The 16,866-nt window shown below is 41.2% G+C and overlaps 1 protein-coding gene and 1 long non-coding RNA gene across 3 annotated transcripts in view; one reads left to right on the top strand and one right to left on the bottom strand.

The window, feature by feature from the left end:
* Positions 1-16,866, bottom strand: part of LOC146497251 (uncharacterized) — a 169,353-nt gene that overhangs the window by 119,305 nt on the left and 33,182 nt on the right. The gene's annotated exons all lie outside the window — the stretch shown is intronic.
* On the top strand, positions 8,789-16,831 carry LOC146497252 (Krueppel-like factor 6). The gene is made up of 4 exons (XM_085141532.1): positions 8,789-9,106; positions 11,373-11,955; positions 12,898-13,021; positions 13,946-16,831. Exons 1-4 carry the CDS (start codon positions 9,005-9,007, stop codon positions 13,995-13,997), a joined length of 861 nt encoding a protein of 286 aa, XP_084997658.1. The 5' UTR covers positions 8,789-9,004; the 3' UTR covers positions 13,998-16,831.

Raw genomic sequence — 16,866 nt, 5'->3', positions numbered from 1 at the left:
GCTGCTTCAGAGGTGCCATGTTTTTTGCTGCGTTTTGTTCTTTGACATGGCACAACCTGAAACAATGTGTATTGTTCATTAAAATAAAGCTTTGTGTCTGTTTACACACACACAAGAACTTTAACTTTCTGAAAAAGCTTATAGTTAGTTGACACTGAACCCTTAGTTATGTTGCTAAAAGCTCAGGCTGCTGGAAGACCTCACATAATGCACTCAGCACTTATTTTCCACTTCCACCTTTTCACTCCCGGTGCGTTTTTACACCTCTATTAAGCATCATTAACTTTTATCGACTCTCTAATTTTGTGTTTTATCCCATTTGTTGTATCTCTCTGCTCTGGATTTTGTTATCTCTTTTCTCTAAGGCAGGTCCTGCTAGTGATGTCTTTCCTCCTTACCCTTGCTTAACGCTTGCTTAACCAGTATACCGTACAACATTTAGCATCTTGAGCTTACTGATGGTGTGAACTCTCAAAATATAAATAAAACTGACGTGACTTGAATTAAATTCAGTTCAATTAAACTGGTTCATACTATGTGTTACCACAAGTCTTATATATATATGACACTGAAAACAAGCTTTACAACTTAACGTTGGTTTTATGCCACTCAGATGATCATGGCATGGAGTCCTGGACGTTTTATTTCTCAGCCGCCAACCTATGCATTATGGTTGCCCAAGGGCAAATGTGGCCTATTCTTTTAACAAAAACAAAAGAAGCTGTTCGCTGCTCAGTCAAGTCATACAAGGTTTCCAAATGACATCACACACTAATTAGCACATCAATGCATTTGCTACACCACTTCTGTTTTTCCCAAGCTTGTAGCAGGCTGAGTGTATTGCAATTCGTCGGACACTACCGTCTTTCAGGTCAGCATCAACTGCACTAATTTGTTTTCAAAATGCTTTGGGACTCCACACAGGACTCCTAATGGTTGGCAAAGTGTTTGGAGCTCTCGCTTGTCCCTTTTAAAAATGATGTCACCAGCAACAAATTTACCAACACTTGCCAACATCGCACTTCTTCTCACTTAAAAGCTTTTCATATATGCCAGGCAAGACATATAGGCACTCACCGTCCCTATACATTTATCAGAGTCTTTCCAGCACCCTTTTCATCACGTCTTTTCTCGGATCATTGTGTTAATGCTCCCCTGGGTTTCTTGAATTAAATCAGACGTTCCAAGAAATGGTTAACATACTGTAGTCATTTAAATCTGACCTCGATGTACGAGAAGAACATGTGACGTGATCCTTGAATGAGATAATGCAGAGTCATGGCTCACCTAATGTACAGCTGACAGGTGGACGTAGCTGAAGCAGAATTATTTCACCATGAAAATCTCTGTCATTGTTGCTCACATTTTATTACACTTGGGTGTGTGTTTATTTATCATAGCTTGTATTATTATTGTAAAACCCTATTGTGTCATTTGTGTAAGGTCCCATACCATTGTGATGTAAAGAGAGCTAAGTCAGATGCATTTTTAGGATGGTTAGGCTCAGCTTTAGAAATAAGGTGAGGATTTTCCTTCACTTTGGGCGACAGCTGAGGTGATTTGGGCTTCTCACCAGGATGTCTCCTGGGCTCCTTCCTTTGGAGGGTTTCCAGGAGCGCTCAACTAGTGGGTGGCCATGAGGGTAGACCCAGAACTCGTAAGAGGGCCATCTGGCCTTTAAGTTTCACAGGATGATTTATTTACCTCATTTTTCAGTTTCATTGTGAAAAGGGGGAAGTGAGGTTATGTTGTTATAAAGCCATTGAGTCAGTACATGCAGAAGTTTAGAGAGGATGAATGAGTCAACAAAAACAACAAATGAACATTTTTTCACCTTCCGAATGACACACAGTTGTTTTTTGTTGTTTTTTTTTCCATCATGAGGTCTCCCTAACCTCAAATGCATGTTTGTTATTGCGTAGCCATGATGATGAAGAAGTACTGTTTGCTTCCTGTTTAAAAATGAAAAGACCGTGCACTGTTTCATAACCTGATCAGGATGTTTATTAATGTTGCCATGACAATGGGAATCCCCTATGTTAACCTAAACCCTTCCCCAGACCTAAATTGACAAAGTTTCTTTTGTTTTGATTTCTTTATGCTGTTGTTTGTTTGTGTGTGTGTGTTGGGGGGAGGGGGGGGGTCCAACATTACACCTACATTGTAATGTTGGAGTGCTGGGAACTGAAAAGCTTGTTCAAAAGCACTTTAAGAGCAGGTGTTGAAAAAGGGAAGAGCATGTCTGTTCTATCTCCTCAGGATTTGCAGCAGTACTCCCATGAGATATTTTTCTCTTCTAAACACAGCAACTGTGAAACAGGATTCCACTCCCTTTAATGACAGAGGTCTTATGATTCTGATTCATCCACAGTGCATCAAAACCCAAGATCAATAGGACATGTGATGTAATGAACCAATTAAATTAACTCTGCTTGTTTTGCTGCAGTCACTCCACAGACTTTTGCTTATTGTGCCTGCTCCCTGCTTTTACACACTGTACTTTTCTTTCACTATGAATATCTTTGCATTTTGATTAGACTCAAGTAAAAGGCAGTTGGGGTGCTACACACTAAATGTGTTAGCAAAATCAAGTCTCTCATGCATCCAAATTGTAATTCCACTAAATGGCATAGATTTGTGAGACTATCAATCAAAACTGCAGACACAACATGTGCGGCTTCTAAATCATTGTCATTTGTTATTATGCTATCTGACTTTTCTTTCCTAATGGCAACAACAAAACTTTTTAGCCTAATTGCAGCCATGGATTTCTAATCAGGCACCAGACGCTGTTTGCAAATTAAGAACTGGCCATTATCTGCTGTGCATAGAATTTTAGGACAGCTAATTAAAAGTGAGTGACCACTTTTTGGCATGCTTTCCAAATGCAGGATTTCAATTGTGTGTAGTGGATGCAAAACAGGCAATGGGTTGTTTTCTCTGCTTGATTCCTGTCATTGTCTATGGTTAGACTTTTAAAAAAGACCTGACTTTGTGGCCTGTGTCATGTACTGGCTGCTTATTCAGTTTGCAGCATGTGGTATGAATACAAAGTTGTGTTTTTAGCTGTTAGCTGTGTTTAAAAAAATGGCAGCGTGTCTTATTATCAATAAAATTATGTGTAAAATCAAATAATAATTATGGTGTAGACTGAAAAAATGGAAAACCCTTTGTTTTACATGTGATGTGATATTTTTGATAATTGCAAACCTGCCCAGTGTCGGGTAGGAAAGCCATTGTATATGAAGTGCTGAGACGTAGGACAGATAAATATTCAAATACACACAGGATAGATGGCATGATAGTATCTGTGCTGCTTGCCTGCATGCTGTTTATGGCCAATATTTTGTTGCTATGGATTCATCCTAACACAGATCAGCATCCCACATGCATTGCAGCCAAGATAACTCATGGCAACTGTAATTATATGACTCGTTTTCTTTGCATCAGCGTCCACCACACAGAACAAAATATTGGCAGGAATCTGATTTGATGACATATCTACAGAGACGATAAATATAGACTTCATGCAGGAAGTGCTTTTTTTGTTTGTTTTTTATGACAGCAAAAGTGTCACTTTAAAATGTTGTGACTGTACTGCATTCTTGGGACAACAGAATAGAATAGAATAGAATAGAACAGCCCTTTATTGTCAATATACAATAAAGGGCAAAACATACAAGCCACAACTGCAATAACTAATGCAAGTCAAATGAAAATAATAATAATTTCCCCTCAATGAAAATGTATTTCTAACATAATTCGTATCCCTTTTTCATGCTACATGCAAATGATACATGAATATATTCAGTCTGCAGACAAAATCTGCTTATGCTGTGCTGCTGATGGAAACAGTGGGTCCAAGCTGTATTTAACAGAGAGAAGTTGCTTACAGCAGCATATTAAAAACAAACTGTGCATCCTTGGTAAAACAAAACAGAAACCATATGTAATACCAGTTAATATATAGTACCTAAGTAGTATAAATCAGGTCACAGATACATACTCCAAGTAAGCGGTCCCTAACCTTTTTTGCGCCACGGACCGGTTTAATGTCAGACAATATTTTCACGGACTGGCCTTAAGGTGCCGTGGATAAATACAACAAAATAAAATGATATGACAAAGACAAGAACTGTGGTATTTTGTAAAGATAATAATTAACGCGAATTCACTGTGTAATTGTGTAACTTCACTAGCAGCGTCCTCCTGAAATGCGTCAACAACATTGAGAGTAACATCCTCCTCTCTGCCCCTCAATGCTCTCTGGTCGCTATGGTAACGTGTAACTATTTCTTTCAAAATAAGACACACAACTACAACACGGGAAAAGAACCAGGGAAACCGAGTTAACGATAAAAACCCTGAAAACCATAAATTTTACACCCGAGCCTCAACTCTTGCAGCCTGGTACCAAATGACTCACGGACCAGTACGTGGCCCGGGGTTTGGGCACCACTGCTCTAGGGTACTGGTATTTCCCTACCATCACTTACATTAAGTGGGGGCGATCGTGGCTCAAGAGCTGGGAGTTCGCCTTGTAATTGGAAGGTTGCCGGTTCGAGCCCCGGCTTGGTCAGTCTCGGTCGTTGTGTCCTTGGGCAAGACACTTCACCTGTTGCCTACTGGTGGTGGTCAGAGGGCCCAGTGGCACCAGTGTCCGGCAGCCTCGCCTCTGTCAGTGCGCCCCAGGGTGGCTGTGGTTACATTGTAGCTTACCATGACCAGTGCGTGAATGGGTGGATGACTGGATATGTAAAGCGCCTTGGGGTCCTAAGGGACTAGTAAAGCGCTATATAAAATACAGGCCATTTACCATTAAATATGATGTTAATACACAAGTTTAATAATCTCTCTATTCCTTAGAGATATATACTTTTCTTGCTTCTCTATTTTCTTCATAACATCATCATTACAATTTCATCCTCTGGTACACTACTCATGTCCAATAATCTATTTTTTACTCTTGTTCCTCACAGTGACCTCTGTTATTGTTTCTTTCCCTGTTCAGGCAAACTTTCCAGCCAATTAGCATTCTCTTCGATGCATAGCATCGTTAGCATCAAGCTAGGCACTTTTAGCTTTTTAAGAAAAATGCGTTCAAATGTGTCTTTGCACCTTCATCCAGACAGCCACAAATTGCTTACAAGTGTTACATTTTTATTCTGTGGTAGCTTAGCTTTGATTAATTCCATTTTATATACAGTGTTGTGAAAATGTATTTGAAACCTTCCTCTTTCATATCTTTTGCGTATTTCTCACACTTACGTTCCACACCATCAAACAAGTGTTTATTTTAGACAAGGATTTTTTTTCATGTGATTTTGTTCACGGTATTAAGGGAATAAAGCTAGCCAAACCTACTTGGCTGTATGTGGAAAAAGTAATTATTTCAATTACTTGAAATAAAATCTTGAATTAACTGTGATTAACCTAATTTTCTGGGAAGCTGAGCTCAATTTCATTATTTCACTGATCACTGCCAGACCTGCTCAATCAATAAATCACTTAAACACAACCTGATAAATTAAAGCAGGCTAAGCAAACTAATGTAAAGAAATTCAATAACAGATTGGAAACAAGTCATTGACATCAATCAGGAAAATATATGGTGGACTGATGAGACAAAAGTTGAACTTTTTGGAAGGTTTGAGTCCAGAAACAGCATTTCATCAAAAGAACCTTGTGCTAGAGTCAAATATCACGATGGTAGTGTGATGGTTTGGGGCTGTTCTGCTGTTTTGGGACATTGCCATATTTGATTCTGTTGTCTAACAGAAAATCCTGAAGGAGAATTTCTGGCTATTAATTTGCACCCTAAAGCTCAAACTACTTGGATTAGCTGGATGTGTGTATGATTTGGCATGGCCTTAAACAGGCTGTTCATGCTTGAAAACCCCTCAATGTGGTTGAATTAAAACAATTTTGCAAAGAAGAGTGGGTCAAAATCCATCTGCAGGAAAGATTCATTGCCAGTTACAGCACACACTTTATTGCAGTTCTTGCTGCCAAGGGTTGCACATCAAGTCAATGGGTTTGGGGAGCAATTAGGGGGTAATTACTTTATCACATATAGCCTTTTATGTAATGTTGCAAATATGCAAAAAATAAGGACTCACAAAGGGGGCAAATACTTTTTTCACAGCATTGTAAATGCATCTGTTGTGTGGAAACCGTCTTGTAACTTTCATCGTGCACGTTTTAAACATCTTGGTACATTTGAGCTGAGGGTAAAGAAATGGGCCATAGTTTCTCATCACTCCCATTCTCTACCTTCATTTTTCATATATGTATAAAAACATATAATGGTAAATGGCCTGTATTTGTATAGTGCTTTTCTAGTCCCTAAGGACCCCAAAGCGCTTTACACAACCAGTCATTCATGCTGAGTAATATCATAGATTACCATATAAATAGCGCACAATTTCTGGTACATTTCACTTATCATAATTGCACATTTTCCACTTTTCCTGTTTTATTACATAAGATGAAAACAGCAAAAATGAAAACAGTGTGTGACTATTTCATGATTCGGTTGATTGATTGTACAATGGAAATGGATGTGTGAGAGAGATCCTGACAATAAGACTGAAAAACTGGCCTGGCTATAAATATATTTGTATATTTGTACGCTTTTCTAGTCCCTAAGGACCCCAAAGCGCTTTACACATCCAGTCATCCACCCATTGGTGATGGTAAGCTACATTGTAGCCACAGCCACCCTGGGGCGCACTGACAGAGGCGTGGCTGCCGGACACTGGCGCCACCGGGCCCTCTGACCACCACCAGTAGGCAACAGGTGAAGTGTCTTGCCCAAGGACACAACGACCGAGACTGACCAAGCCGGGGCTCGAACCGGCAACCTTCCGATTACAAGGCGAACTCCCAACCCTTGAGCCACGATCGCCCCCCCCCATAATGTTATAAAATTATGTAATAATAATCAGGGTGTTCTGACTTTATAGTTTGTAACATTGTAAATTCTCTGTTGTCCCAATTTACAGCCTGAAAGTTTTGCAGCGATGCTTCCCTTTAGTCATGTATGTCATGACAGAGCGCCCATCCTAGTCTTATCTGTCCATGAAACCCACAGACTCATGTGAAAATGTGATGCTGCTGAGTGCTGCAAATGTGGCCATAGCTGAGAGCTCAACAAAAGAGACTCCGCTGTGGAGGCGCTCGACCGGGCCGATGTGCCAGACAATGGCGCTCTGTTCCAAACATGTTGTTTGTCACATCGCCTGCCTTTAACTTGTCAATGCCGCTGTTGTTCTGCTTAACTTTAACTTAATCTCGCATCTTATGTAATTCAGTATGAATTTTTGCTCAAATTTACTGTATACAGTATTCTAGGCACTCATAATCTTAATGATAGCTCAGTGTTAGTCATAGTGTTTGGAGTGATAGAGGACACATTCAAAGTGATTTAAGTATCAGTTAACCTTATTTGCTGACAGGATGTGAGGAATCTGACTCCCTACTTAACAAAATAAAAGTCAAATTCTTGCACAAGCTATAGTTTATATCAACTGTATTTCAAAACGTGGAAATTATCACCTGTGGGACTTTTTTTAATGAACTGAGTTTTTATGCAAACAACATAATAAAGCATGAAGCATAGCACACAAGGAGGACATAAATCTCATCATATACCAACTTGTACATGTATTAACACAGATTAATATTCATGTTTCTTTGATCTCTGGGAGGAGAGATGTGGGAAAGCAAAGCAATTTACATTCAAAGGAGTGAAAGAGGTAAATATATTTCTGGGAGTGTGCCAGAATGTATTTATAACATGTCATTTTAGAGTAGAGGTATACTGCTGTCTTGCATTAGGAACTCTCACCATGCACCATGGGTGGCAACACTGTTTTTAACCTGTTCTACTTTCCCCCTTCTAGAGGAAATAAGTTGATGCGGTTTTACAAGCAACTACAGTCATACACTTTCCTGCAAAAGCAGTACGCTCTTAAGAGAGCCACAGGTGACTGACATTAAAACGCACACATCCGCACACAGCGCCTGCCAATGTGCATCATTCCCAGCAAAATCTAACCTGTCCCTCACGGTATGCCTCAAGCTGCTGCCACTACAATAACCCGCACAGCATTATGTGAATAATCATCTTTATGGCAACTCTATTATAACTTAATAGCTTATTAAATTGTCTACACTGTCACAGAGAGACTCATAATAATGCTCATGGATCTCTGGGCAGCCATGAAAAGATGAAGTCTATCACATTTGTTTCACAGAGCACAGAAATTGATCAGGTTCTTGATGATCCCCCCGAGTCTGCAGACGCGTCTGAATATTGTTGTCATGAACTTGCGTTTTACAGGCAGGAGAGCAATTTTCTTTACAGACTCACGCTCGTAAGATTCATAGCGCAACTCGCCAAGAGAACGAGAGTAACTAGTGCGTGTGTGAGGAAATAAAGATAGCCATGTCTATTTAGAGACCGATGCCGGTGCCACTAGCGGACGCTTCTCCTGCCGCTGATCCGGAGCGGCTGACGCTCAGAGTCGAATCAGTAGAAAACTCAACTTCCTCGTTGTGGTAAAACAGGAGTCTCGCTTATATACGGTTCTAAAAATAGCGCTGATTTAGTCCAATGGGAGCCAGAGAGGCTTCTAGTTCTGCACCAATCAAGGCACACAGGATGACTCGGCTCTCGCTCGTTATTGGTCGGAGGTGGTCTGGTAGGCCTTTGTAAAGTCCCTGCAAGCCCATTGGTAGACGTGCCGTAACGTAATGTAATCACATGGGGGTGGGTTTGCCTGTAATTTTGAATCGGGGGGGAAGTTTACAGTGCGCTGACGGACTTTTGCAGAGTTCGGTGTTGTGCGCTCACGCTCAAAACCTCCACTGGAAGTGCACGACTCCAGACTAGTATACATGCAAATACAGCTAAGACTCCAGCTTCTCTCTGAACACATCAGGCTTCGTTTCCTCACAAGCTTGAATTCGCTTCTCCTTGTGGCTAAATCTCAGGAGTGAAATGGATGTCATCCCTATGTGTAGCATCTTCCAGGAGCTCCAAATTGTGCACGACACCGGATACTTTTCAGCTTTACCATCTCTGGAAGAGTATTGGCAGCAGGTAGGCTGACGACTGATTCCAAACACTCGATTCCTCAGTTTGACAGATAGTGCCACGGGCTCGTGTGTGAAGTGCCAGCAGAGTGCGTAATTTCCAGAAACTTGTTTTAAGTGACAGCTGCGCGCCGACTGGCAAATGTCAGAGTAGTTTCATGTAATGTGAGCGCGCGTTTGATTCAGTAATGCAGATTTATAAATTTATTTCTCAAAACTTGGTTTGCCTCCGGTTATAGGGGAAATGGTGCAAGTTCCAGACAGATCTCTTAGGTATTTTTATAGTATGTTTGTAAAAATGCGGACTTATTACGTGTCTTCTTTAGTTTTTTGACGCATTTCATAAAATATGCTTTAAATTACTTGCAGTTTTACAGTATTTTCTGGTGCTACGGCGCGCGCACAGTTGTTCAGTGGTGGTTTGCTCGTATTGTGGACAATTTCGGCTCAGGCATGCAGCTTATACAGGCACATCGGTTTGTGATAAATGAAAAACACGCCGTGTTGCAGATGTAGCGAGTGAATGGCTTGCCGTGCGCCTTTGCGCGTATCTCCTCCTCCTGACTTTCTCTCTGCCCCCTCTGCCTGCCGCTCACTCCCTCTTGCTGTCACACGGACCCACACATACAAATGAGAGTGACAGACTGTCAGAAAGAGAGAGAATAAGAGAGAGAGGCTGGTTTCTATTGAACCGTTGCTCGACCAGGCGGCCGCCTGGTTGACAAAACAGTGGAGTTTTACACTGGTAGTGACGGGAAGGGTACAAGTCGCTTCTTGCTCAGATTGGGAAACGAATTGGCCTTACTCTTCAGTCTTCTCTGTCTCCCCGTCTATCAGATATGGCCGGGCTTCATTCCAAGTCGCCCTCTCAGGCATTTAAAGCTCGCCTGGGATTTATCCAGCTCTGCTGACAAGAAACATATGAAGTCAATGCCTTCTTTTTCATTCCCAAGACACGAAGATTTTCCCATGATAGTCCTCTTTTAGAATATATATATATATATATATATATATATATATATATATATATATATATATATATATATATACACACACACACACACACACGAAAGGTGTTTGTAGTTGCTGCCTGGTACCTGTGGTTTAATTTTATTCCATCTCATCCTCCATCTCTAGATAAGCTTTATTTATTCAGTATGGTATTCTTATAATATTTTAAAAATGTTGTTGGTGAGATTTGTCGTTCTTCCTTTATTTTAGCGTTTTGTCAAGTGATGCTTGTGCTGCCTGTAACCAGATCAGCCAAAGAGGGATAGTCCCCTCTCGGATAGTTTCATTTTCATTTTGACCCTATAAACTTCCAAGCAACTAGGAAAATGTCAATTTCTCTCTAAGGGAATAAATCGTTTTAGGAGGAGTTTGGAAAAAGTCCGAAAAACGTATTTGTCCCATGACCTCTTGGATCCAGGTTTCCTCAAGCTTTGGCTGCCACTGTTCCAGTCAGTTCTGTTATAATAACATTTGGCTGTAATTTTATATTTGCTTCATTAGGAAACTGCACAGGCCTGTTTGTGGCCTTCGTATCTGGCCTGTGCTTGCTGACTGCAGAGGGTTAAGGAAGTGCTCTCTCACTTCCTTTTCACAGAAAACAGGCCCACGATCCACAGTGGCTGTTGCAGTATTCATGCCAGGCTTTTTATGAACCCCCATGAACCAGACCTCCCTCCACTCAGTCCCTGGTGTGCTATGTTATTTCTAGCAATGCCTCCAAATGCATTATTAAATCCACATTATGTTGAATAATTGATAGATTTAAAAGATCTACAAGCACTTCCCTAACCCAATGGGGGGCTCTGTAGCATATGTAAATTTCATGACCAACCTCTGCACACACCTACACACATTCAAACCATGCCTGCGTTCGTGGGTAAGAGCACCTTGTTCTTGCAGTCTCTCAGAAGGAAATGTGGTGCTTGTAATCCTCCCTGATATGGGCTCAGAGAACACACTTAGAGTGTACTTGACTATCCTCTGCATAGGACATTGTGTCTTACTTCATTCCTGCAGGCAGAGAAGAAACAGGGCTGGTGATGTTACAGTGTCACAGCATACCCCCCTTTTTTGCTGCTGCTTAGAATAAATACAGTGCAGAGGAGAATACCTGAGTCTTGTGTTTCCTGTATAAACAAATGGTCTTTTTTGGTGGTTTTAAGGACTTTCAGGTTGAATGTAAGAGTTCTGTTACACGCCTTTGGCTCTGTGCTCCATTGAACTCATTTCTATCTTGTCTATCTTGTCTTTCATCTACACAGACATGTCTCGAGCTGGAGAGATACCTCCAGAGCGAGCCTTACGTCTCAGCCACGGACCTTAAATTTGAGACCCAGGAAGACTTGTGGAGCAAGCTGCTGCTTGCCTGCGGGGACAAGTCAAGTGAGTCGGACCCAAAGATCACCCACATTAAGGAGGAGGAAGACAATCAGGATAGCCAGAACCATGATGCTGGTGGTTTCAACTCCGATGCCAGCAGCGAGGCCTCGGACAGCTCAGAGGAGCTCTCCCCTACCCTCGACTTCACCTCCAGCTCTTTAACTGATATTCTGGCCGACAACGGCGATGACGTGGCCTCCGGCATCATCAGCACACCACCGTCCTCGCCTGAGCTCGGCAAGGAGGGCTCTGTAGCCCAGACGTGGATTGGGATACAGACAGTGATGCATTCAACAGGGAAAATAAGGGCTGGGGGCATGGAGAGGAGCCTGGAAAGGTCAGGTCTGACCAGCGGGGAGGCATCACCTGACGGGAGGAGGCGTGTGCACAGGTGTCACTTCAACGGATGCAGGAAGGTGTACACCAAGAGCTCGCACCTCAAAGCACACCAGCGGACACACACAGGTAAACTGGCCTGACAGTGAGCCTTTCGAAAGCGATGATAGCCGAACTGAAGCGCCGAGTTATTGCTCAAAGTTCTGAAAAAATACTCCCACATACTTTGAATAGTTTGTCAGGAGGAATGCCCTCAACTATGACCTAATTCACACAGAGGAACGTGACTTCATGCAGGGCAAAGGGAGGCGGGGAGTGCGTGAGAGAGGGAGAGAGACGCGAAGGGGAGGGATGTTCTTTTGTGGCCGAGCAGCACCCAGAGGATGTGGATCCTGAAAACAAATCAACAGTTCTCAGATTTCACCATGGGAAAAGCTTCCGAAACTCGCTCATTTGCATACAACTTCCCAAAAAAGAGAGACCGAGAGAGAGAGTGAGACATTATGGGAATCTGACATTTGCACTGTTTTGTTAGGGGCTCAAATGTGAGCAGTTTCCCTCGTCACCTTTGACCTCTGCCAGGCTGTTTACAGCTTGGCCCTCCATTAGCAGATGAAGTCACATTCCTAGCATCGTTCTCCAGCCACGTTAGCCACATGGTTAATGATGGTTAATGGTCTGTAGGACCATTAGGAGCAGTCTCTATTTTTTTCATGTGGCTCGGCCCCTGTTACATAAGCCTTCTACTCTAACAGCTTCTTACAGCTGCATACCACAGCTCTTGAGGCCCACAAGGCACGAGGTTGTTTTTCTATTCGTCTTACAGTAGTCAGCCCAATCTACTTACCACCTGCACAGGATCATATTTATTTTACTTGTACTGTACATATTGGCTGTATATCTGAGAAATTGTAGTTTAAAATATTTATATTGTGATTTAGAAATTCTTAACTCTCTGGTAAACCTGCAGAGGCTGCTCGAATAGCTAAGTAAATGCAAGGTTCTGAACTCAGATGAAAAATGACATGACTGGCTTTAATATTTTGCTTTTCTTTACGTTCATTCTTGTAGGCGAGAAGCCTTACAGGTGTTCATGGGAAGGCTGCGAGTGGCGCTTTGCACGAAGCGATGAACTCACCAGACACTTCAGGAAGCACACTGGAGCAAAGCCATTTAAATGCAGTCACTGCGACAGGTGAGATGGTTTTTATTGTCATATGTCACCATAATTAGTCACATTATTCTTCTTTTTTTTGTTACAATAGCAAATGCCTCTCAAAACAAAGTGCTGTAACATAATTTAACCCCTCTTCATAAGAACTACTCCCCTTCTTTATATTTTGGGTGCCAAGCACTTCTTTACTGACAAAGAAAGCAGCAAATTAGTTTATCAAAATGACATGCTAGTGGGAGGGATGAATGAGGGTTAAGGATGAAAATGGTTGAGGTCAAGGGGGTGGATAAAAAGAGAGTTGAGTACAATGGATGGGAGGAGTGTGGTGAGACTGAACAGCGTGAAGTTTGGGTCTCTTCTACCAGGGCGCTATTTAAAACATCAGCCAAACCTATACAGACTGGGATAAGGGACTAGGTGGAAGGGGGAGGCATGAGCCCATTCTTTCAATCGATCACATGTTCATGTTATATAGCACAGAGAGTAAGAATAGTATCCGATACCAAACAAGCAGAATAAAATTGGGCTGCATAGCCATAGGTACTTTAATCTAAATGGAATCCAACAAGCGTCTTTGATGGGTGAAAAAGAAGCTTTATATTGTTTGTTTCACTGGTTTCACATGTTAACAAACCACCCCAGGGTTCTTGTGTTGATTAGCGTCTCGGATGGATGTGTGAACATTCTCCTTCAATTAAAAATGAGATTTTTCATTTCCTTTCCCTTCATCTCCTGCAGCCGAAGTGATAGCTTTGTTTATTACAGTGTTTCGGGGTTTTTTTTGGTCTATTAACTTATTCAGTTGAATTTAGAAGCATTTTGCTTAGTCATTGTAGCCTAGTTAGTTGTTAAGATAAGCAACCTTTTACCTTCAACAAGTTATAGTCATTTGTTTAGTTCTTCAGTTTAGTGGCTGGATCTGATGGTTTTTTCTTCTCTTCTTAGGTGTTTCTCCCGTTCTGACCACCTGGCGCTGCACATGAAGAGGCACATCTAAGATGGTCTTCATGTTGAGAGCTCTGAGGGATGATTTGGGTTAATTGTCCTGACCTGTGGAGATCAGCGAGGCCGGTGTGTCCTGGGAGCATTAACAGGGGCACCGTCGTGTTCCAGTCAGTGGAAAAACATGAAGCAACGCAGGCTATTATTTGCACCATACTTAGTGCCTCCAACACCTCGCTGTGGTGATTGCTCTTGAAAGGCTTTTATGGAGGAGCGGGAGGGCAAAAAGAGACTCCAAAAATGGGAAAGATCTAGGCTGGAGAAGATGGGAAGAGACTCTTCTGTATGGTGTTCAACGCTTTATTCCTGGAGAAATTTGGGACTCCAGGGGTTGGGGTGCCATTCCTCCACTGACAGTGTGTTTGCCTGTGCGCATGGGGACTGTGAGTGCCTGCAACTGGATGCCTGTGCTGGCTTTATGGAATGGATGGAGCTTGCATTGTGGAACTGCGAGTGAATGACATAGCAAGGGTGATGTTATACTCGGGAGGTTTATTTTTTCTTTTTGAGGGAGGGTTATGTGTTGTCTCTCTAAGAATGAATGCAAGCAAAAAGTTCTGTCTGTCATGACTGATTCTGTCAGCTGTGGAGAGGAGTAGGGGGGTAGTTTAGTGGGGCTGATTGGATAGAGATTGCCCCCTTTCTGCCTGGAGGTGAAACTACAGCTCCCTGTCTAAAAATGGGAGGTTGTTTTGTTTAGTGCAGCTATTAAATGTGCAATGTATTACGTAGCCTGTCTCAAAACATACACGCTATAAAGCTCATTTTGTTTTCCACTGTGTAAGCTTTGTATCTTAAAAGGAAAAAAAAAAACAAAAACAACAACAATTGTGCACAGTTATTGCCATTATATCAGAAGTTGCATGGGATCTGGGGATGTGTTGCTCACCTTATAGGACAACAAAATTCCATTCAAGAGCAGCTACCTTCATAATACTCAGTATCATAGTATTGTACAAAACACATAAGGCAGTCATTTTGTTTTGCCATATTGTTTTTTTCATTCTCTTTATAAGTTGGGGATACCACTGTTTGCAAATATTTTGATTGTGGGATTTTTCTTCCTTTTTCTTCACTTTTGCTTTTCTCTTTTGTTCTGTCTGTAAATGCACTGTTGACCTTACCGATGCCTTATGTAAGTGGCCTTGTCCTGTTGAATAGATCACTCTGTTATACATACACACATACACCAAATGACCATTGCGAATGCAGTTGTGCGTTATTGAATAGCTTTATAAAGGCTCTGATCCATACAGTTGCACCTTTTGCCCTTTTCCCTCGCGACAAACTCCTCTAAACTCTTGAATATTAAAACAAAAGTAACTATATCAGCTTCATAACGACTGCCATTTACACGTCTGTGTTAAATATATCATAGATATTTCAGAACTAAATCATAGTCTTCAAAATTATCCAGATCTGAGACAGAATTGTGGAGAACTTGGAAAAGCAATTCACTTTTATATTGATTTACTACTATGTAGTATACGATTGCGTGGATGCACTTCAGATTAACTGTAACTTGCTGTCAGAGGTACAGAGTCTTGGAAGCACGTTCTCATGAAATGTTGTGTGGTCAGCCACCGAGAGTGGCAAATCAAGATTTACTGCAAAGGCAACATTTACATTGGGTCCATTATGACATATTCTCAAAAGCAAAGGATGACTCGTTTAAAGTAGGCTAATGACCACATTCTCAGTCAAGAGAGTGGTTTGATATTGGATGTTTCGGGAAGTCTCACCTCCAAGGTGAGTCAGTGTCTTTACTCAGTTCTAGTTTTAACAGCCCACGATCTGACTTAACGGTACAAAAAACCAGTCCAACCAGTTCAACTGAGCTGTGTTTCAGAGCTAGAGGTTTGTGCTGGTAACCTAAGGTGAGACAAGGACGAGCTGTTTGTACCAACTTCACTATGTTCACGTTTCAACATAGGTAACATGACTTCGTCACACTTCTCAGTGAGCTGAAACAAAAAAATCCGATGACCGCACAAGTGGATAATCTCATGGCCACTTTCTCCACTTGTAGAAATATTTTGGCGCCGCTATATTATACACAAAAATTATGACAGATGGAAAAGTTTAGAAAGAACATTCATTCATTCATCAGTTACTTAATGTCTCACTTTGTCAACATCACAGGTAGCCTTGTTAAAACTCAACACGTCTCCGGTGAACCTGTTGAACATTCATTTGTCTGCAGTGTTATTTTTGTTTTTACACTGAGAAACACAAAGATATGTTACATTGTAAACTACGAGAATTTTGTAAGGAAGCTTCTATTTTGAACAGGTGTGGGACCAAAAACAAGTGCAGTGTGTTGTTTCCAAATGTGAACGATAAAAGGCTAAAGAATTATTGTAAAATAGATGCACTCCATACTCCTTCATTTGCTTCTGTAACATCTTTGTTTTGATTTTTGGGAAAAAAAAATAAAGTCAGAAAAAAAAATGTACATTTTAAAATGACATCAGTATCGCCTAGACCCGTGGCCTATCATGTTTAATAGAGAAAAAAAAGAAAAGAAGAAAACAACTACTTTCAGACGTGAATTGTTCTGGACACTTGAATTGTAATAATTTTGAATTCTGGTGTTCGCTAAGTATTACGTTTTTTTATTTGCCATGTCATTTTTTCCCCAACTTGACCTGCAAAGATGCCCTATCTTTAGCTAGAGAATCTTTATTGGATAAACATGGAAAATATGAGGCTCTATTTTTGTTCATTTTATGGCATAATGAAATTTTTTCATTTGAAATTGTTTTGTAAAATAGTTTCTGTATGAATGTATTTTTTATTGGAAAATGGATAAAAAGACTATTGGTTCTACACGTGTGTTTTTTGTCTTCCATTATTATTATTAT

This window comes from Neolamprologus multifasciatus, chromosome 18 (genome assembly GCF_963576455.1).
Source record: "Neolamprologus multifasciatus chromosome 18, fNeoMul1.2, whole genome shotgun sequence".
NCBI classification, from domain to species: domain Eukaryota; kingdom Metazoa; phylum Chordata; class Actinopteri; order Cichliformes; family Cichlidae; genus Neolamprologus; species Neolamprologus multifasciatus.
Note: the sequence above shows the minus strand (reverse complement) of the source record. Positions and strands in the feature narration are given on the sequence as shown.